At 41.5% G+C, this 23,147-nt stretch overlaps 1 protein-coding gene across 1 annotated transcript in view; it reads left to right on the top strand.

Moving 5' to 3' along the window:
- NCOA7 (nuclear receptor coactivator 7) overlaps window positions 1-17,802 on the top strand; it is a 146,635-nt gene extending 128,833 nt beyond the window's left edge. Inside the window, exons 10-15 of the mRNA XM_006879141.1 lie at window positions 11,114-11,210; window positions 12,597-12,722; window positions 16,310-16,462; window positions 16,811-16,906; window positions 17,231-17,304; window positions 17,667-17,802. Coding sequence (XP_006879203.1) covers window positions 11,114-11,210; window positions 12,597-12,722; window positions 16,310-16,462; window positions 16,811-16,906; window positions 17,231-17,304; window positions 17,667-17,802 — 682 coding nt within the window. The remainder of the gene's footprint in view (window positions 1-11,113; window positions 11,211-12,596; window positions 12,723-16,309; window positions 16,463-16,810; window positions 16,907-17,230; window positions 17,305-17,666) is intronic.
- Window positions 17,803-23,147: the final 5,345 nt, after the last annotated feature.

Raw genomic sequence — 23,147 nt, 5'->3', positions numbered from 1 at the left:
GACAACACATAACAACACAACTAATTTATCTGTAAACCTCAAATACAAATTTGAACAAATTCTTTCCATTTCCCTCACTATCTCCACTCATCAAATTGTACAACCCAATGATTAATCCCTCCTTCCCCCTGCACATCCACATCCCTCTGCTTTCAGCCTCTCCCACACCTCCTGGATCCTTATACTCATTGTACAATAATGGTTTTATACAATATTCATCCTTGTGTGACTGAGTTAGTTCACTCAGCATAATGCTCTCCAGTGCTTCCTAAGTTAGGTAATAATTTACAAAGTTATTGCTCCTGCATGCTGCATAGTATTTCATTGTGTGAATGTACCATAATTTCTCAATCCATTCATTTGTGGTTGGACATTTGGGCTGTTTCCATGTTCTCGCAATGGTGAATGATGCTGCTATGAACATTGGTGTACAAATCTCAATTTGTGCCTCAGTTCTCATATTCTCAGTGTATATTCTAAGTAGTGAAATAGCTGGGTCATATAGAATTTCTATGTTCAGCTTTTTGAGGAAGTGCCAAACTGCCTTCCAGAATAGTTGCACCATTTTACAATCCCACCAACAATGTATAAGTGTTTCTTTCTCACCACATCCTCTTCAGCATCTATTACTTGCTGCTTTGTTAAACTTTGCCACTGTTACTGGAGTGAGATGGTACCTCATTGTGGTTTTGATTTGCATCTCTCTTATTGCCAGTGATTTGGAGCATTTCTTCATGTGTCTGTTTGCCATTCGAATATCTTCCTCTGTGAAACTTATTTCCATGTCTTTTGCCCATTTTGTAATTGAGTTAATAGTCTTTTTCTTGGAAGGCCCAGGAGTATTCTGTAAACTTTTATTATAAGACTCTTGTCTGAGATGAGGTTGTTTTGAGTCATCCTCAGCTAAGCGGCATCTAACGACACCACTACCATGTACTAATGAATATTTCATTTTGTGCCATGTAGTTCGGATACAGTGGTATACAAAATATAATCTCTATTGTCACGATATTACCTGTTACTTAAGAAAATAGCAGTTGCCTCGCTACTATGAATTTAGGGAGTGCTGGTGGCTTAGTGATAGGGATTTCTGCTGCCAAACCAAGGAACACAATTTGAATCCCCCAGATCCTCTTCAGGAGAAAGGTGGACCATCTCCTCCTGTGCATTTACTGCCTCTTTAAACCCACTGGAGGACCAACTATGGGTCAGTTCCAACTGGGCAGTACACAGCAACCATCAAGTCAGTTATAACTCTTAGCATCCCTCCTCTGAGTTTCCAAGACTAAATATTTTTAGAAGGAGATTCCCTGTCTTTCTCCTAGGGAGCAGCTGGTTAATTCAAACTGCTGACTCTTTGGTTAGCAGCCCAATCCATTACGTACTATACCACCAGGGCTTCTTCACTTGTTGTGAACCATCGAGTCAGCTGTGCCTCATGTTGTTGTTGCTGGTGCCATCGAGTCTACTGACTCATAGCAATCCTGTGAACCACAGGTCTGAACCATATTCTATCTGGTGCCATCCTCACACTTCTTGGCACACAAGAGCCCATTGTAGCAGTCACCGTGTCAGTCCACCTGCTTGAGCGTCGTCTTCTCCTTCACCGAGCCTCCACCCTTCCCAGCATAATTTCCCTCTCCAAGGAATAGCACCTCCTAGCAACATGCCTAAGATTTGTCAGGCGAAACCTCATCATTATGCCTCCAGAGAACACTCTGGCTCCAACCTCTCCAAGACATATTTGTTTGTTCTTTTGGTAGTCCATGGGATGTTCAGTACTCTTCTCCAACACCACAGCTCAAAGGCATCAATTCTTGTTGTTTTTGTTCTTGTTAGATGCCACTGAGTCACCTATAACTCTTAATAACCATATGTACATTAGCTCTGAACCCTGCCCTACCCTGAATCAATCCATCTTATCCTGCGTGTTCCTCTCCTGTGCCATCCCTCTACCCTTCCAAGCATGGTGTCCCTCTCCAAGAACTGGTTCTTCTTGGCCACGTGCCCAAAGTATATGAGACAGAGCTTCAAAATCCTTGCCCCCGGGGAGCAGTTTGGTTTCACCCTCTCTAGGACAGATCTTTTTTTTCTCTTGGTAGTGCATGGTTTGTTCAACACTCTTCTTCAGCACCATAACTCAAAGGCACAGATACTTCCTCTGACATCCTTAATTATTGTCCAACTCTCTGATACATAGCAAGTAATTGTGAAGACCATGCCCTGGATCTGGTGCACCTTAGTCTCCAGACTGACATCATTGCTCTTCAATACTTTAGAGAGGTCCCTGACAACAGACATTCCCAATACAATTCATCTTTTGATTTCCTTACTGCTGGTGACAAGAGTGTTGGTCATGGAAATAAGCAAGCTAAGTTGTTAGCAAACTCATTCTCTTCACCATCTATCATGACCCAGTGGTAAGCAACCTCATTAACAGTGGATCTGAACTTTGCCCTATCCTGTACCATCCTGACCATCTCCAACACATTCAAGTCCATTGTTAGAGTCACTGTGTTAGTCCGTCTTGTGGTGGCTTTTCCTCTCTAACACTGACCCTCCTCCACCTTTCCAAACATAATGTCCTTCTCCAAGGACCGGGCCCTCTTAACAACATGCCCAAAGTATGTGAGATGAAGCTCCATCCTTACCTCCAAAGACAATCCTGGTTTCACTTTCTCCAAAGACAGGCCTGTTCATTCTCTCAGCTGTCCGTGAGATACTCAACACCCTTCTCAAAAAAACCCACTTTAAAGGCGTCCGTTTCTTCTTTTGTCATCCTTAGTCATGTCCAACTTTCAGATGTGTAGCAAGCAGTTGAAAGTTGTGTCAGGCATACCTTAATCTCTAAACTGATATCATTATTCTTTAGTACTGGAAAGGTCTCCAATGCAGATTTTCCCAGTCCAACTTTGTCTTTTGACTTCTTTATTTTCCCAATGTGGTACGTCTCTTGATTTCTTGACTGCTGTTACCAGAGGTGTTGATTATGAATCCAAATAAGATAAAATTGTTGACACCTTCAAGCTTTTCTCTATGTGCCATGATGTTACCTTTGGGCCTGATGATGAGGGCTTTGGTTTACTTGATGTTGAGATGTAATTTATATTGAAGGCTGTAGTCCTTGATCTGCAGCAAGTGCTTCATTTTTGGTTCAAGGGAAAGGTGTACCTTGCCCCTAACAGCAGTTTTTTGTTTTTTCATTAGTTATAATTATCCTTTTCCTCTGGAACGTTCATGTCCTAGTGATAAGCAGCTGCACTACAGTCACAAAGGCATGCAGTTCAAATCCACCCACTACTACACACAGGAGGGATAGGCATTCTCCTCCCGTGCAGTTTACTGCCTCTGAAAATCCACTGGAAGGTCAGTTATTGGTCGGTTCTGACTCAGTGGCACACAACAGCATGTCATCATTCTCCTTCCTTGCTGAATTATTTTCTTTTACAAAAACATGAAAGGTTCTTTAAAAAATAAAAAGCAGAATAAATAAAAATGAATAAATTTAAACAAATTAAAAAGCCTTTTATTGTTTACATGTTTATTTCAAAATTACAAATAGTTGTTTAGTGACATATGTCTCATGTCGTGTTTACCTGAAACTCATTTAACTAAAATATTTTTTATTTAACCTACCAACCCCATCTCAGAAGTAAAGTGGCTGAATTTTTTGATAGTTTTTTTAGGGGGAAAATCTTTCTTTTATGCTTTATTTCTTTCTAAGTTCTTCCCTGACACGCTCCTTTCTTGTTCACTCATTCATTGCCATCGAGTTGGAACTTACTGATAGCTAACTAGCTCTTATTGGTTTCTGAGGCTGTAAATTGCCACCGGTAGATCTGAACTGCCAGAGAGACACCACCTTTGGGTTAGTAGCACTACTCCCTACCCACTGCACCACCAGAGCTTCCAAAAAGGAGAGTAGTTGAGTATAAATTAAGCACAGAGTTAGTTGTGCTAAGTCAGGTGTTTCTTCTCTGATGGCTTCTCTGTGCTCTGAAGCAGAAGGAAAAGGCTTTTCTTTCTAGTTCGTCTGGCTATAGGTTAATGAAGACGATAGTTAAGGGGACTAATTGGTCCTTTGAACTAACTGTTTCCTTCATTCTTTTTTGCTCTTAATGGAGAGGGACCAATCCATAATTGTAACTTAGATTTAAGTTACAATTACGTTGTCTTTACTGACTGTATTAAGCCAATAGATTAGAGATGGTTTGTAACTGGTCTTCTAGCCAGTGGACCCAGGGATGTCAGTCCTTTCCTCATAGAGCAATTCCTCCCCAGGAGGCCCCACCAGGTGTGTACGTAGAAGATGGAGAAGCAGGAAGAAATGGGTTGACCTGTCTCAGGCTTTAGCGTTCTTACTATCATGGGCACAGGTGGAAAGATAGCTGCGGAAACGTGACTGGATCTACTCAGGCCACTTTATCTTTGTTTTCTTGTCACATGGAGGAGAGTACAAAGGTCCAGTGAGGAGAAAAACACTGACCAGACTTCCTCCTATGCAAAAGCAGGTGCTGCAACTAGAATTGCCTTAAAGCCATCTGGCCATCCACCGTAACAGCATTTTACCACCTTGAGGGTCAAGAGGGGGATTCTGCACTCCGCCAGAATCCTAACAGGTTTCATTCTTAGCCTGCCCACCACAGTTCTTCATCTTTTACCAAAATTCCTTCTCCTTTTATATTCTGTCTTAATGAGTGGTTCCCCAAGGTGGAAACATGGTCATTATTGCAGATGCTTCCACATCATCACTGTTTCGAGATAGCCTCTGCTCTTCTTGTTGCTTCTGCCCATAATGGTGTATACACTTCCATACTAGTCCACCGCCCCCTGTGCTGGTGAGTCTTCCAGCCTCTCTAGCGTGGACTCCCAAGGGCCTCCCAATTCCATCTTCACCTCTAGTCACAATCCATCCTTCTGTATTCAAGCTTGTTAAATAAACCGAACCTCCTCATTTTGTAAAAATAATGCATACCTGTTTATTGTAGGAAATTTGGAAACCAAGAAAAGTACAATGCAGAAACTTTTAGAATCATGTTTAACTGCTGTTAATGTGATTGTGGCGTCAGTTTTGGGGGAAGACTCATCAGCAACCTGTGTTATGCAGAAGACACAACCTTGCTTGCTGAAACTGAGGAAGACCTGAAGCACTTGCTGCAGAAGGTCAAGGAGTGTAGTCTTCAATTTAGATTGAAGCTCAGCATCAAAAAAACAAAGATTCCCACCATTTGGCAGCACCGTAGAACGGTGAAGTGATTGAAATTGTTAACAGTTTCTCTTTCCTTGGTTCTGCAGTCAGCACTCTTTGGTACCATTAGCCAGAAATCAGAAGACAAATTATATTGGGGGAAATCTGCTCTCAGGGACCTCACCAGAGTGAGGTGAGAAGAGCAACGATGTCAATCTAACAACTAAGATATACCAGATCCAGGCCATGTTCTTCGTCCTAATTTGCTGTGCATCAGAGAGCTGTCCAATGGCTAGGGATGATAGAAGGAGACTTGATGCCTTTGAGCTGTGGTGCTGGAGAAGAGTATTGAATATACCATGGACTGCTAGGAGAATAAACCAGGAGAGGGTGAAACCAGGCTGCTTCTTGGAGGAAAGAATCTGAAGGTCTGTCTGACGTACTACAGACATATTGCAAGGATGGACCAGTTCTTGGAGAGGGACATCATGCTTGGGGGTAGGGAGTGTTGGAGGGTCAAAGCAGGTGAGGAACAACCTGGGTGAGATGGATTGACTCAGCAACTGGGGTAATGGAGGTTGGTGTGTCAGAGACAATGAGGTTGGCTCAGGATAGAACAGGGTTCAGATAGGGTCACTGTGAGTTGCAAAGGACTCAATGGCACTTAACAACAATATTGTTGTCGTGTGCCATCAAGTCAGAGCAGATCCATAGCTCACCCTCCATCAGGTTTTCAGAGTAAATTAATCATCTCACAGTAGGAGTCTGCCCATCCTTCCCCTGTGGGGCAGCTGGTGGATTCAAACAGCATGCCTTCGAGATTGCAGCACAACTCTTTCTACTAGGCTACAAGAGCTCCCTTTATACTTCTGTGTTAATTCTTCCAACTCTCCCCCCACCTTTTGTTTTGGGATGTGTTCTTACCTGTGATGGAGGATTTTTTTATAAATTTTTTTCAGTGTAAGATCATGACCTGTGTAGTTTTTTTTGTATATTGCTTTCCTTAACAGACACATATCCTGAAAATTATCTTATGAAAGATTTTTAAGCCTCCTTTTTAATGGTTCAATAGTAATTTTATCTCTATTACAGTTTATTTAATGATTGCTTTTGAAGAGTAATCACCTTGATTCAAGTTTTGCACTTGATCTGCAGCTCTTACTGTTGCTTAGAATAGTTTCCTGGAAGTAGATTTTGAGTATGCATCACTTAACATCGGTTCACACAGTGTCTGAGCACATAGCCATCTGTGGCCCCTTAAGGTTTGTGCTTTGTTCTTAAGGGAAAGCAACTCGCCTTTTGTTTAGTATTTCCCTGATTGCTTAAGGAGTCCTGGAGATGTCGTACTTTACTGTTAGGCTGCTAACCAAAAGGCAGGCAGTTCGAATCTATCATTTTTCTCCACAAGAAAAAAAGGAAGCCGTATCCTCCTCTAAAACACCACCTTACAAACCCAATGGAGAATCACCATAGTCAGAATTGCCTTGCTGGAAGTGGCTTTTCTTTTGGCTTTGGAATGGATGGCATAGTCCTTAGGGAAATGTGCTGCTAGCCCACTGATGGTATCTCTTTGGTGGTTCAAATCCACCAGTGGCTCTGTGGGAGAAAGATAGTTGGTCTCCTCCTATGTGATTTGCAGCCTCTCTAAAACTTGCTGGAGCGTCAGCAGTGGGTTAGTTTTGACTTGACAGCAATGAGCTTTGGGTTAAACCTAGACTTTGGTAGCACTAGACAGCAGTGGGATACAGGCAGGTGAGAGAGGACATGGCTCTGGACATGAGCTCTTGCATTTTGTGGGTTTGGCAGGTGGGCCGCAGCAGTGGGGGCTGCAGGGCCTAGGCTCCTCCTTTTGTTGAGGCTGTCAGAAAAGTGAGCAGGACTGGGACCCTCAATGTCTCTCACTGTGATTCCCCCGCTGTCCTTTATCTAACATTCCTCTAGTCCCCACCAGCCTTAGTGCTGCCAGCAGCAGCAATGAGGATGACCAGAAGGGGGTTCCCATAAGGGTTTAATGTAGTATTTGCACAAAAGCTGAATCATATCATTTCCTATTTCACAGAATGTATCATGAACATTAGGAAATACATGCCTGTATTGGTAGATAAACTAAGAGCCATTGCTGTCAAGTCAAAGTGGCTCCTAGATGCCCTTCCCACAGGCTTGCAGAGGCTGCAGATCGCAGAAAGGGAGAGGCTCATTTTTCACAGAGCACCTGCTGGATTTGAACTGCTGGCCTTTGCATTAACAGCAAAACTCCTTTCTCTCTAGGCAACCAGCTTCTTATTTTTTAGGAGGGGAGCTCTGATAGTTTAGTGGTAAGGAATTGTACTGCCAACCCAAAGATACACGCTTCAATTTAACCAAGTGCTCTGTGAGAGAAGGACGGGCAGTCTACTCCCACAAGAGTTACTGCCCTTAAAAACTCTCTGGAGAGTCAGGATGGATTGTTTCCGACTCTCCAGTACACAACAACAGATTTGTCAGGGAACTCTGATGGCTTAGTGATAAGGAATTGCACTGCCAACCCAAAGGCAGGTGGTTAGAATCCACCATGAACATCCATGAACAATCCCCCATCTGATTTACTACCTCTGAAAACCTGCTGGAGGCTCTGCTGAGTCGGTTCTGACTTGACAGTAACGAGTTGAGTTGAGTTGAGTTTTCCATTAGGTCCCTCCCTAAGCTACCCAACTGCTAACCTGAAGCTTGGTGATTGAAATGCATGCAAACAAAGCCCACATAGGCTCCCCTCGGGGTGATGGACAAGACAACTTCTGCTCTGTTACCCGTGGGTTCACCGTAATTCAAAGCTGACTCAATAACCAAAAGGCTAGCTTTCGGGAGACCTGGGGATGTAGTCCGTTGTATGTTGCACTGCTAACCAAAAAGCCTTTTGACTCTGGTGGTTCAAGTCCAGCAGCAATTCAGCAGGAGAAAGATGAGCAGTTTACTCCCTTTGAGATTTACAGCCTCAATCCCAGTGCAAGGTCGCTGTGAGTCAGAACAAACTTGATGGCAGTGAATTGAGTTGGTAACTGAAAAATAATTGATAGATCTGCATTTCCTATTCTGTGTTTACATCCTTCTCCCGTGGAGTAACTGGTGGCCTTGAACTGTATGCCTTTGAGATTGCAGCACACTGTCTTGCCAGTAGGCCACCAGACTTCACACTATTGAGATAGAATATATACATACATACACACACACACATTGGTATATATATGTATATATGAGTGTATATGTGTATATACATTCCTTTTGTTGTCACCTTGTTTCTTTTGTTCATTTTCCATAAGAAGTCTTAATATGTGTCGTCATTTTTTTAACTCTTTAAGTATGAAAGATATTTTTCAGATTCTTCTCCTTAATATGGTCCTTATAATTTTGTTCATGGTTTTTTCCTGTGGAAAATTTCTAGTGTGTGTGTGGTTTCCAGAGGAAACTCTGTACTGTTTAAACTCTTGATTCAATCTAATGTTTGTTTTGATATGGTGTAAGGTATGATTTGTTTAAGACGGTCAATTTTTTCAAGTCTACTTAATGATTTGTGATGTTTCTCTCAAAATGTTTAAAGGTTGATTTTAAGCACTTGGTTGTGTTTTTGTTTTTTAAATACACAAACAAGATTACATATACCCCCTGCTCTTAGTAGCTGTTCATCAGAACCACTACCTGTGGACTGATTTATTTTATAATTGTATCTTAAATCCACAGCACTCTGATACATTAATTCTGGAGGAAGTGTGAGTGTATCTATTTTTGGTTTTAATTATTATACTAGTTTATTTATAAAATAGAGTACATTGTTTTTCAGATCATATTCTTCCGATTTCCCTCACCCCCCCATGCCCCATCAAATTGTACAACCCCATGGTTAATTCCCCTCTTTCCCCAGCACATCTGCATCCCTCTGCTTCCACCCTCCCCCTCTTGGATCCTCATACTCATTCTACAATAATGGTTTTATACAGTATTTGTCCTGATGGGACTGAGTTAGTTCACTCAGCATAAGGCTTTCCAGTCTCTCCAAGTTGGATAATAATTAACAAAATCATTGTTCCTGCATGCTGTGTAGTATTCCATTGTGTGAATGTACCATAATTTCTCAATCCATTTGATTGTGGTCAGGATGTTCCCATGTTCCTATGATAGTAAATAATGCTATTATGATTGTTGGTGCACAAGTCTCCATTTGTACCTCAGTTCTCATTTTCTCAGGATATATTCCAAGCAGTGGAACAGCTGGGTCATACGGAGTTTCTACGTTCAGCTTTTTGAGGAAGTGCCAAACTGCCTTCCAGAGTGGTTGTACCATTTTACAATTCCACCAAGAATGTATAAGAGTTCCTATCTCACCACATTTTTTCCAGAATTTTAAAGAGAAAAAAAAACACCAAACATCACTTAGATGACTGAAAACCAGCCAAGTTTTAAAAACTATAAGGATAATTCTAAGCTGTTTGATGGCTTCAAAAGTCTTCCTTATCTTGACTTCTGCTCCTTCCCTAGCCTCATTAACCTCTCTCATCTGTACTTCCCTTGCTGTCTCTTCTACAACCACAGTGAACCTCAAAATGCTTTCCTGAAACTAGCATATTATTTCATGGTTTTGTGTCCTTGCTCTGCCCTCCACAAGAAATACCTTCCCTGCCCCCCACCCACACACTCCACTTTCTGCTCTCATAGTGAATCACTTACCGCCTTTGAGAGTAAGCCACCCAGCACTCCCCAGGTATACCAAGCCCCCTTTGGGCTTCTACTCCAGCTTTTAGCATTTGTATCACAAAGAATGACATTCTTTCATGTAGATGTCTTTCTACTCAGGCGCTCCCCCCACCCACCCTCACCTCCTACAAAGGCGCCTTTGGGCTGCCTTGTGCTCCTCTAGCACCTGACACTCACCACAGCTCAGAAAGATGGATAAATGAATTGCTTTAGTGATGTGCCAGGTTCAGAGGACTATGGTATCTCCCCGGCGTGAAATCTAGGGGGTTCTTTCTCAGGGTGTGTGTGGGCTTTTGCTCTGAGATGGAGTTCTGGTGGACCTGGACTGGTCGCCAAGGTTCGGCAGAATCATTCTCTTATAGCTGAGTCCCAGGATGAGCTATGCAGCTGTGTTCTGAACTCAAAGCAGTCCCCAACCTCAGAGAGCTATTTCAGCTTCAAAGAAGACAAAAGAGAAGTCACTGAAAACTGATCCAGTAGGGATCTACATTTCTTTCCAACCTGTGACATCGATCCAGAGAGCAGAGGAGGGCTCATGCTCATCAGTCATGCAGACTCTTTTTCTAAACTGTAGCAAGGGGTTCATCACTTTGCCAGCTGTTTTAGAGAGCTGACTTCCAAAGAAAGCACTGCCTCACATAAAGTGCATATTCTGTCAATCTTTCAGTTCTTCGTATCAAACCAAACTGACTTGGTCTTGTGAAATGCTCCTGCTCTGTGATGAACCTACCAATCTAAACACTCTTTTTGTTTCAACATGTTTGACCTTTGCTGGTTTTCATCCTTCCTTTGAGATTCAAACGTTTAGTCTCTGGGAAGGTGCTGAAAAGCAGCTCTCTGCCAGGCTGAGCTGAACAGGGAGGTAGGTGAGCCAGGGACAATTAGGAAGAAAAGTCTGAGGAGAAAAAGGGGGTGAAAAAGCCAACAATGGGGTTTTGTTTTTTGTTACTGCTGTTAGGAAACCACCGTTTCAAAGGTGAAAGTGTCATTTTACACTCACACAGCTATGCCTGGCAGGAAATGTGTGTTTGCTCTAAGTCCTAATTTGGGTGTGTTCCTGTAGAAATGTTGAACCCTCTCCTGAGGGAAACAGAAACTCAATCATGCAGGAAATTAGATACCACAAAAGCGGTTGTAGTTCAGCGTGGCTGCTGGTATTTGTGAGGTGGAAATAGAAAAGGAGCGTGCTTCTTATTAGAGATTGCAGACTATAGTGGTCACCATGAGAGTTCGAAGACTACCCCTGGACATTCAGATTCTCTATTGTGCCAGACCTAACCAGGAACCTTTCGTGAAGGTATGTGAGCTGGTGCTGACTCTTCAGTTACCTCCCTTTCAATAAGTTAGAAAGGCATGTGCTGACATTTCAACCTGAGCAGGTTCTTTTGTTCCTTTTGAAGATGTATAATGGTGAGGGGCCCACCCAGCAGCTGCTAAAAGCCATATGGTGGGCATGCTTTGCCCCTTCCCCTTGATTATTTCTTAAAAAGTATTTTGTAGTCTCATTTGTACCTGTCATAAACAGAGAATTCACGCAAAGGATGGTGGTTTGCTTAATGCAGTTCAAGTGCTGCATTTGTGATTCTTGAGCAGTCTTTTTTTTTTAAAGGTAAATACTCCTTGAGGAGATAGTAATATTTATAAGCTATTTTTCCTGTAATTTTGGCTCCTATAGTGGCACTTACTTATTATCTGTTGCATCTTAGGAAATAAATAGTACACTGTTAGATAGATTTCACTGAGTATAACTTAAAGTTTACACTAATTACCATACCAGTGAAGTTTATTAAATTAGTTGCCTAAAACATCCTTCTATTTCAAAATAATGCAATGGTTTATACAGATTTTAGGGACAAAAAATAAATTTTGTGGTGGACTTTGACAGTTCATAAACATAACTACAGAAGAGTGAAGGTGTTTACCATAATATTTCTCAGTTTAGAAGAAAATGAAGAAGATCACTTTTTAACAGTACATACAGGATTCTAACCGAGATGGACTTCAGCATAAAACTCTATGCCTCTTTGTCGCATTGTTCCTGGTAGTATTTATTGCCTCTATCAGAGATAGCTGCTCCATTCACAGCTTTTTGGGAGAATACATCAGGAACTTTGATTCAGAAACAGTCTTTCTCTTGCTAAATGCCGTTTAGGAGACTAACTGGATGAGCTTGGATTTTTGTTGTTAGGTACCATGCAGACTCGCGGCCACTGTGAACAACAGATCTGAACCTTGCTCAATGGGGCGCCATCCCCGCCATCCCTGATTTGCAGAAGCCCTTTGTTACAGTCAGTGTGTCAGTCCATCTTCTGGAGGGTCTCCCAGGCTTCTAATTAGTCCCTTAGCAGTTCTGACTTAGCTAAAAGCTGTAAGAGAATGATTTAGGTGTTTCATATGGGAGTCGCACAGATTGGGGGCATACACATCATTCTCATTCAGTGACTGAGCAAATAGCAGTGATACTAAAAGTTAAAACCTTTGATAATGATTTGAGTTGTACTGTGTTAAAGTCTTCTTTTGTTCTGAAATGGAAAAATTAGCCATTTCCCCAGAGCACCATTTCTGTTTGGGTCCTGTGGAGTAGAAGCTCCACATTTCATAAGCAATTTGTACCTGAGGTAGTTTCAGGAGTCTGAGGAAAAGCCAAGTCCCTCACTTTCCTCGGTTGTTTCCTCCGTTTCAGATCATCACCGTTGAAGAGGCGAAGCGCAGAAAGAGCACGTGCAGCTACTATGAGGATGAAGAGGAGGAGGTGCTTCCGGTCCTGCAGCCGCACAGCGCGCTCCTGGAGAACATGCACATAGAGCAGGTGGGCTTCAGTGGTAGGACAAACACACAGAGCAGGTGGGCGTCCGCGGGAGGACACGCACGTGGAGCAGGTGGGTTTACGTGGGAGAACAGGCACATGGAGCAGGTGGGCGCCCCCGGGAGGACATGCAGTGGAGCAGGTGAGCTTCCACAGGAGGACTGGCACGTGGAGCAGGTGGGTGTCCGCGGGAAGGGTCCTTCCAGACTTCACAATCTACTCCCCATCGCAGGCCGTATTGACTCACAGGCTACTCCCCATCGCTGGCCACATCGACTCCTCTCCCTCCAAGTGAAGCATCAGCCAGGTCACAAACAAGTCATGGCTGAGGTTTGGCCAATACCCCCCACACCACGCATATCCCAGTCTCTGCTCTTAAAGGGCACAGAAGCATTCCTTGCTGCCTTCACTGGAGTGCAAGGTCTTAGTCAGAGACTGGCATCCTTCTTGCAGAAAACCCAGGGGAAAGCCGCTTCTTGTTTTAAAAGCCTTTTAAAGCAGGTCCTCCTCTAATCCTTGGAGTCCCTAGCTGGTTAATGCCCTCAGTTGAAAAGCACTTAGAGACTTGAATGTATCCAGAGGCACCTTGGAAAAAGACCTAGAAACCTACTTGAAACAACCAGCCATTGAACACTCGTGGAGCTCAGTTCCATGCTGACAAATGTGGGCTTGCCGTGGGTCAGACTCTATGCCAGATGTTTTGTCTTAGTTTCGATGTGCCCAGGGGCCTCTGGTGGCGTAGTCGGTAGTGATTCGCACGGCAAATCCAAAGGCTGCAGGTGGGGAGGCTGGGATCCACCAGTAGCTCCTTGGGAGAAAGCTGGCCAGTCTCCTCCCATGGTGATTTACAGCCACAGAAACCTGAGGGAGGGTAACTTTTGGAACCAACTCAGTGACTGTGAGTTTGAGGGCTTTTGTTTTGTTTTGAATACACCTGGAAATGATCCAATTCTATTTAAGTGGTTATTGCAGTCTTTTGATGACTTTTGTTTTTAGAGCTTGGTAAACTCATCAACAACATCGGCATTATGCTTATGACACAGCTTTGCTTGCCAAAACAAAACAGGATTTGAAGTGTTTGCTGCAGAAGATCAAGGACTGCAGTCTCCAATATGGTTAGACACGCAACATCAAGGAAACAAAGATTCTCACTGGGCCGTTTGGCAGCAACACGATAGATGGACAAGAGATTGAGATTGTTAATAACTTCAGCTTGCTTGGTTCCATAGTCAACACTCTTGGCACCAATAAAAAGATAAATTGCATTAGGAAAGTCTGCTGTCAGGGACCTCTCCAGAGTGCTGAAGAGCAAAGATGTCAGTCTAAAGACTAAGGCACGCCTGATCTAGGCCATGGTGTTCACAATTTCTTGCTATACATCAGAGAGCTAGACATTGACTAACGATGACAGAAGAAGAAGTGATGCCTTTGAGTTGTGCTGGAGAAGAGTATTGAATTCCTAGACTGCTAAGAGAACTAACAGGTCTGTCCTGGAGAGGGTGAAGCCAAGTTTCTCTTTGGAGGCAAGGATTTTGAAGCTCCATCTCTCATACTTTGGACGTGTTGCCTTGAAGGAACAGTCCTTGGAGAAGGACATCTTGCTTGGAAGGGTGGAGGGATGGCGCAGGAGCAGAACACCCTGGATGAGAAGGATTAACACAGTGACTGGAGTAATGAGGACAGGTGTGTCAGAGATAGTGAGGTTGGCTCAGGAGAGGGCAAGGTTCAGAGCTGTGTAGGGTTGCTGTGAATTGCAGGTGTCTTGACAGCACATGACAACAACAAATGCAATACATGCACTTTACTTGCTTTTTGAAAAGTATCTGCTGCTATGAAGGTTTTTTCTTTTTCTGTCATAGTTTTTTGTATATGTTACCTTTTCTGAAGATTTTTTGTCACTTTGTTTGTTGATGTACTTGCTTTTGAACCTTCGTAAGGGCCCTCTTATATGGGACTCACTAAAGCAGCTAGGAAACATGAATTTTAGATTTCCTAGAGAATCATCAGAGTCCCTGTATAATATAAATAGCATGCTCTGCTGCTAACCTAAAAAACTAGAAATTCCTTTATGGCTGTGGCTCTGGTGGCCTAGTGAGTAAAGGAGCTGCTTTGCCAACCCAGGGCACATGTTTTGAATCCACCAGCTGCTCTGTGGGAGAAAGATGGGCATTCTCTTCCTGTGTAATTTATAGCCTCTGAAAACCCTCTGAAGGATCAGCTGTGAATTAGTCTTGCCTTGATGGCACATGCCAACAACTCTGAAAAACAACCAAACCCCGCCCCCGCCCCCAAATTGTATAGGACAAGGCTAGAAGTTTAAATCCATTCAAAGCCATCTCAGAAGGTAGGCATGGCAATCTACTGATGAAAAATCAACCATTGGAAATCCTGGGAGCACAGTGCTACCCTGACATGAGGCCACCATGAGCCTGATGTGACGCTATACCAGCTGATTTAAGGATCCTCAAGCTCAGCACCCTCGTTCTACAAACAATTCCCTGAAGACCCACTGGTCCAAAAGACTTGATAAAGCAGGTCCAGGGATGGAGGTAATAATGATGATGGAACTGATTGTAAGCACTAGAAAGAATTCAACACCTTCTCACTTCCTTTTCTTCATATTTTTAAGAGATAGCCTTTATTGACATTTATGACAATCACACTTAAATCTTGATATGACTGGAGGGTTTGTGAAAGAATGCATAAAATATAGTGAACATGGATGAAACATAGGATATATGAATGATTGCCTCCAGGCCAATAAAAGTGTTTCCAAAAAAAACAGGTGACAGAACATACTAACTCTTACTAGATACTGTGATTTTTTTTTTTCTTCCTCAGAACAAACACATGTGACGGGATGGATCCTGTAGGGTTTGTTGGGGTTTTTTTTTATAATTTTTTTTTTTACAGAGGTTTTGGATTTCCATTCATTCATTGCTGCAATTTTCTCCCTTCCCACCCCTCCCCACCAGCTCGCTTCCCCCTCCGAAGAGAGAAAAAGAAAAAAAATTCCTTCATTAGTATACAATTCCCATGTCCCTTCCCCCCACCCCCCACCCTGAGTACACTTCTCTATGCAACCTTAATTCTATAGGGTTTTATAGACTATGAGCGCAGATGACCAGGTCTCCCATAGAGCACTCTTCACCATTGTGCTGCCAGGACTCCTCCCATGTGATTACTGGCGTAAACTACTATTCTTGCTGTCACTTCTGGGAGAACATGTGGTTCTCCTTAGCATCTCTGAGCCTAGGAGAGTTTGGAAAAGGCGATTGGAGAAGCATATGAACTGTTTAGTGAAAGTCAGGTTAAAAGGCAAAAGGAAGAGCTTGCATCTCTTTCATACATTTATAAGCTTGATCGTGTGTCTTCAAATAGGTTGTGAGTAGCATAGCACCCAGCGTCAGGCCCCCGAGCACTGAGTTTCCTTCCATTACATAGTTTATAGGGGCATGTATTTTCCAGGGTAAAGGAGAGCAACATGTAGTTAAAGTATCTGAGCTTGAGCCGTAGACAGTGGCTTTGTACCATGAGTTCATAAGTGATGTGTGAGTGAAACGTGTTCATCTCTGTCTTTGGATTTGCAGCTGGCCCGACGTCTTCCAGCACGGGTGCAGGGATATCCGTGGAGACTTGCATATAGCACATTAGAGCATGGCACCAGCTTGAAGACTCTCTATCGGAAGTCAGCATCACTAGATAGTCCTGTCCTACTGGTCATCAAAGATATGGATAATCAGGTGAGGCTTCGTGCCATCATAAAAAACATTTTTTTTTTAAATAAAGAACTTCGGACATACACACTAGTAGGTGATGTACACACTAGTAATCATTTTTAAGAGTGTAAATTTAGTAGTGATCTCTGATGAAGGAAGTATAATAGGATCTTGGAACAGGATTATGTCAGAAGTATTCCAGAAAGCCTTTCTTCTTTATTTTTGGGTTTTTTGGTTTGGTTTTTCTTTTGTTTTTGATTGGTTTTTTTAATTGATTTTTTAATGAAAGTTTATAGAGAATTTGGATCAGAAAGCCTTTCTGTGGGAGTCTGAGGGTTGAAAGGAGTTACTATTGCTGTTTTCTTTTGGCAGATTTTTGGAGCATATGCAACTCATCCTTTCAAGTTCAGTGACCATTACTATGGCACGGGTGAAACTTTTCTCTACACTTTCAGCCCCAATTTCAAGGTACGTGGAGAAGTATTCAACCTCACAGTGTCACCATGTCAAGAATGATGTGTTGGGATTTAGAGATGAGCGTTACGGAATTGTAAACCATACTCCAACCTGGGTAGACACATCTAGCCTGTGACACACCCACAGTGCCTGGAGTCCTCTGTAGGAACACCTCTTCTCCATAGTCTGGGATCCAAGGACAGGGCAAGGCTGGAGCTCGAGTTGCTGAAAGCCCTTTCCCACTTGATCTGATCCCTTCAATCAGGCACATCATCTCCTTTTGGCCACTCTCTTGTTTAAAATGTCTGTTCTCTGTTTTTATATTTCTGCCCCAAGGTCTTCAAGTGGAGTGGTGAAAACTCATACTTCATCAATGGAGACATAAGCTCTTTAGAACTTGGTGGTGGAGGGTAAGGTGTTATTACTTTGTTTTTGTTTATAATTTGTCACCTGACCTGAGTATATCTGTTTTGACATAGATAATTAAAATCTAAGTATCACATGCTTTTAACTAGTCCATGAATGGGGATAGTAGACTAACACTAATAATAGAAGATGAGATTATTTATCAGTTTAAATGAGGACTACTACTGTTTGGTCATTTAGGAAAGATGGTCATATAAATGAAATAAAGGGAATATGTCTTTGTTTTACGCAAAGTTGAGAATTTTGTCTGCTTAGAATACATATAAGGAATTTAACCTAGAGAGGACAGAAAAATGTGTCCCATAATGTTGAAATGTTTTCATCTTCTTTTTTCTATTTATATCAGAGGACGATTTGGCTTATGGCTAGATGCTGATTTGTACCATGGTCGAAGCAATTCCTGCAGCACTTTCAATAATGATATTCTTTCTAAAAAGGAAGATTTCATAGTTCAAGACCTAGAGGTATGGACATTTGAGTGAAACTGAGAATGCCTTAAGACAAGACATGAGAAAAGACTGGGTTCAATCGACCTGTCTAACCCAGGCTGGAAGACGATGCCAGCCTGGGCTGCCTCATTCCATCGTTACGCTTTCTTTCTGCTGTCATCTCCAAGCACGGGCACATTGCAGAAAGATTCGGGAAAATGTGTGGAGGGCAGACCCTGAAAGAAGAAATTTGAAGTTCTGATTGTATGCCCACCTCCTTTAAATCCATCCGTGAGGAATCTGAGTGTTTATACATGTAGAAGTTGAATGCAATTTTTATTTTTGGTAACTGTGAAAAAAAAAAAAAGATACTGTGGAAATATATATACATGCCTTGGATATTTATCTGCATAATTTTCATTACCAAAATGTACAGCCTACTATTGTTTGCCATGGAAGAGGTCTCTTTAAGCAAAATGAACATGCACAACACTTTAAAAAAATATAAGATTTTTTAAACTTTTATTTATTATTTCTAATGCATTGTTTAAAATGTGTTAACATTTGTTTTATTTTTTCCTTTTTATGTGTGAAATCTTAAAATACACGTTTAAGTTTTGTGATCTTTTGGTAAAACAATCCATTTGATTTATGTCATTTTATATTGAGTTTTTGTTTGGTTTTGCCCTGATTGTCTAGGGTGCTATGTCTTAAGCAGCATATATTTTTTTGAGTGCATAATTCTTAACTTTTAAGTCATCATCACAGTTGATTGATGTGATGAAATATAGACCATTAAAAAGGTACATTTTTTTAGTTACTTACCCTGAACATGTTTATAATTTTTAGTAAAGAAGAAAGAGCCATTATTCACAGCCATAAGTTGATGTTCATAAAACTGGATATACCTTTGTGAATTTAGACTTAAAAGAAACATCTGCTTTTGTGAAGGATGTGTTTTGCTTCTTATAAATCATGTGTCTTAAACAAAATTTTTTTATTCATGATGTGTGTTGTATAATTTCCCCCAAATTTTTACATCAATATGCAGCCTATTTCTAAAAAAAGAACTGAAGAACTGATTGTTTTAGTTTCTGTAGTTTTTCAATCAAATGTAAAAACATAAATCCAATAGTCTTTATTTCTAGTTCCTTTTATATGAGAAAAAGCAACACAAGAAACGCATTCATATCAAAATTGGAATAACGAGAAAACCTTTTCTAAAAAAACAGTATCAACCTATATTTATTTCACTAAATAACTCCTTTATGGAAAAACATAATTTTGGCAACAAAGCCTCATCAAATACCTACCAATATTATTAATTGCCAGACTTTAATGAAAGCCAAAGATCACTAATGAGGGGGGAAGAGTTCAAATAGCCAAAGCTGAAAAGTGATCTGTCCTAAATTGTATCCCTAGTGTTCTCTTGAGGGAAGGGAAGAGGGAGCTCTGGTGGCCTAGTGGCAAGAAGCTGCGCTGCAATCCCAAAGGCATGCGGTTTGAATCTTCCACCAGCTGCTCCATGGGAGAAGGACGGGCATTCTCCTCCTGTAGGATTAACTGCCTCTGAAAACCCACTGGAGGATCTGCTATGGGTCGGTTCTGACTCGACAGTAAACAGTAACAACATTTATATAGCTGTGAGGGGTTTATGTTTGGTTTTGGGTTTTTTTCCCCCCTTGCATTCTAAAGACTATTGGGTAGAAGCTGGAAGAGTATTTCCTTTAGATTATTCTCTCATTTTAGACTGTCCATAAAAGAGAACAATTAATTGCCAGGTGGTCTCCTGTCAGGTCAGCAGTTGTTGGACTTTACTTAGTATTTCTACATGCAATTTTAAGTAAATGCCATAAAATCTGTAGCCTGGATCCTCTGTTCATCCATCACATCCTTTGGGCAACTCTCGATCAACCAGATAACTGACTGGCAGTTGACCTGCTCCTTCATTAAGGTTTGGTTTGAGATACCAGGAATGTCACATGACGATCATGTTTACTGTTCATGCCATGTGCTGTTTGCAAACAAAATGATCATTTTGCATATTAGCTCACTCTTACCTAGTTTAGTCCATGATACTCTGCTTGTGAGAGCATATCCAGATGCTGTGTTCTCTATTTAAAACAGTATTGTTTACTCAGAAATGTGTGAGCCTTCATTTATGGATATTGAATATATGTAATGCAGTGCTATCCCAATATTTTCAATAAAGGAATTTATGCATTCAGTATGATTTTCTTTGCTGAGAATTCATTCAGAGGGTTTTTATTGTGTAAAAAGAATGATGAAATAGCCAACACAGTACAATGCTTGTGTTTTCATTGCTGCCCTCGCAACTTCCACTTCATTCCTTGTAATCAGCTTCTTAATCCCTTACACTTCTTAAAAGCCGTACCTCTTAAAGCTATTAGGAACCACTCTTGACTTTGCCACTTTCTTCTCTGTACTTAGTCCTCTTAGCCTTTCTATGAATAGTAGCCAATTCCTTTTGTCATATCTCTTGAGCTATTGCAACTTCACCATCAGCCTCCCACCGACCTGGTAAAGATTAAGACTCCCAAATAGTCTTTACTGATTCTCACTTCATAAGTTCGTATCCAAGAATGAGGTGAGACGTGGAAGGAGACAAACAAATTTCCTCAGCCACTGCTGAAAATTATTCTACAAGGCAGGGAGCCCTAAACTAGTATGAGAAGTACGAATGATCAATTTAAAGGCACATGAAACAAGACTAATAATGAATAACACTTTTTGAGGGAAGAATTGAGAATCTATTAAGCTAGAAAGAAAAGTGAAGACTCGTGACGTTATTAGGATGCTTAACCCATTGTTACCAATATAATCAGATGAATCAAGACAAAGGTAATTCCAGAAAACATAAGGCAAGGACAGCTATGCTCATTTTTGGTGCAAATTTGTTTTTCTTTAAAGGGAGCTTTAACCACTTCCTCTGCCCAACTGGGTCAGTCACTTTTTTCACTCACAGGAAAACCTAAGTTCAGGAAACCACATCCTCTACTGCCATCACCTCACCTAAGCCATCATCCACATTGATTCCAAGAATTAATGTCTTCACTGGGAAAGTTAACCTTCACAGTGCACACCAAAGTCTAGGATCTTACCTCTTCACATTCTTTCTCAAACCCAATGATTCAAACAAAAACTAAGCAGAGCCTTCCTAGTATGGTCATCAAAGCATCAAGTTATCAAAACTGTTTTTCGTTGGAGACCTTTCGTTCAGCACTGTCAATACAAGTTCAGCAATGGCACTATCTAAAACCAATCATAGCTTCTAAACATAGGGGATTGTTGAGTACTGTCACTTGAGTGGCTAAGGTAATTAAATTTTAATTGAGTTTTTTTTTTAACATCACAAATGTTTTCATTTATTTCCATTGTTGCACATTTTCCTCCTCCCTCTTCATGTCATACCTCATCATATATTCATTTCATACAGTTCTTCCCCTCATCTTGTCTCATGCAGTGTTCATTATATATCTATTCATTTTCTATTCTTTCCCCAAACACCCCCCTCCTGTGTCTGTCCTATTTGATAACAGCAGTACTGTGCAGTATTTGTCCTTTTGTGACGGATATTTCACTCACCATAATATCCTCCAGGCTCCCTTGTGTTGTATAATGTTCATTGTTTTGCAGTGCTGTGTAATAGTGTGACTGTATCATAATTTTTTTTAATCTGTTCATTCCTCTAGGTCGTATAGCCCTGGTGTGTCCACTTGCTGTTCAGCGGTAACTTGTGCTTACTGTGAGGCTGAACACTGTGACACTGATAGATCAAATGTGTTAATGGTTGGTTACCCAATGCAGACAGCGTGGAGTGGAGCTCCCCAAATAAAACAAGCTTGGAAGGAGGAGTGTCATCCACGTCTGTAATAGCTTGCCTCCGGAAACCCTATGAACCTGGAGAGAGGATGAGAGACACACAAGCATTGAGGACTCTCCTTCATAGGGTCGCTATGAGTCGCCTGCGACTCGACAGCACTTAACAACAACAATAAATTCATTTGTTAATGGGCACTTAGGTTGCTTTCGTCTATTTGCTATTGCAAATAACACAACAATGAGCACAGCTGTGCCTACATCTGTTTGAGTCTCAGCTCTGATTTCTTGAGGGTATATTCCCAGTAGTGGAATTACTGGGTCAAATGTTATTTCTATTTCCAAATTTTTGAGAAAGGGACAGACCACTTTCCATAGTGGCTGTACCATTTTACATTCCCACCAGCAGTGAGTAAGAGTTCCAATCTCTCCACAATCTCACCAACATTTATTGTTTCCTGGCCTGTTGAACTTTGCTATTGTTGCTGGGGTGAGATGATATCTCATAATTGTTTTGATTTGCACCTCTCTGATAGCTGAGGATTTTGAACATTCCTTCATATGTTTGTTTGCCATCTGAATGTCTTCTTTTGTTACATATCTGTTCATATCCTGTGCTCATTTGTGATGATTGGATTGTTTACTTTTTTCTTGTTGAAGTGATTTTATTAAGTTTTCATTTATTTCCATTCAAGTAGCCATGTGGGAACAGTTGCCACCATGTTGAGCAATGAAGCTCTCCAATGGACCGTTAATGCCTAAGTCATATATTAACAGTTGACTCAGTCTGTTATACCCATAGCTTCCAAACACTATAGTCTCTGGCATTATGAATTGTCACAAAAGTTTGGAACCATAAGGTATTTATTCATAGTGTGTTAACATGTCATGCTGCTAACCACAAGACCTGTGGTTAAAATATAATAGCCTCTCTGCAGAAGAAACATAGTCAGTCTCCTCCTGTAAAGATTTGTTGTTATTGTTATTATTATGTGTTAAGTACAACCCACAGTGACCCTATGAACAACAAATCTAAACTGTATCCTATCCTGTGCCATCCTCTCAATCTCTGACACACTCAAGCCCATTGCAGCAGTCGCTGTGCCAATCCATCTGGTTGAAAGTCTTCCTCTCTTTCACCTACCCTTCACCTTCCCAAGCATGATGTCCCTCACCAAGAAATAGCCTCTCCTGGTAAAATGCCCAAAGTATGTGTGATGAAGCTTTATCATCCTTGTCTCCAAGAACATTCTGGCTGCACTTTGTCCAAGACATATTTGTTTGTTCTTTTGGCAATCTATGGGATTATTCGGTACTCTTCTCCAAAACCACTGTTCAAAGGCATCAATTCTTCTTGTCATTTTTATTCATTGTCCAGCTTTAAGATGCATTGCAAATTATTGAAAAGACCATAGCCTGAATCAAACTCACCTTAGTCCTCAACTAACACCATTGCACCTCAGTAATTTGGAGAGACCCCTGGCTACACTTTCCCAATGCAATATGTCTCTTATCCCCTGACTGCTTGTACCAAGTGTGCTGATTGTAGATCCGAGTAA

This window comes from Elephantulus edwardii, unplaced genomic scaffold, assembly GCF_000299155.1.
Source record: "Elephantulus edwardii isolate Elephantulus edwardi_28Jun2011 unplaced genomic scaffold, EleEdw1.0 scaffold00002, whole genome shotgun sequence".
Taxonomy (NCBI): domain Eukaryota; kingdom Metazoa; phylum Chordata; class Mammalia; order Macroscelidea; family Macroscelididae; genus Elephantulus; species Elephantulus edwardii.
This window is presented reverse-complemented; position numbering and strand designations above follow the sequence as displayed.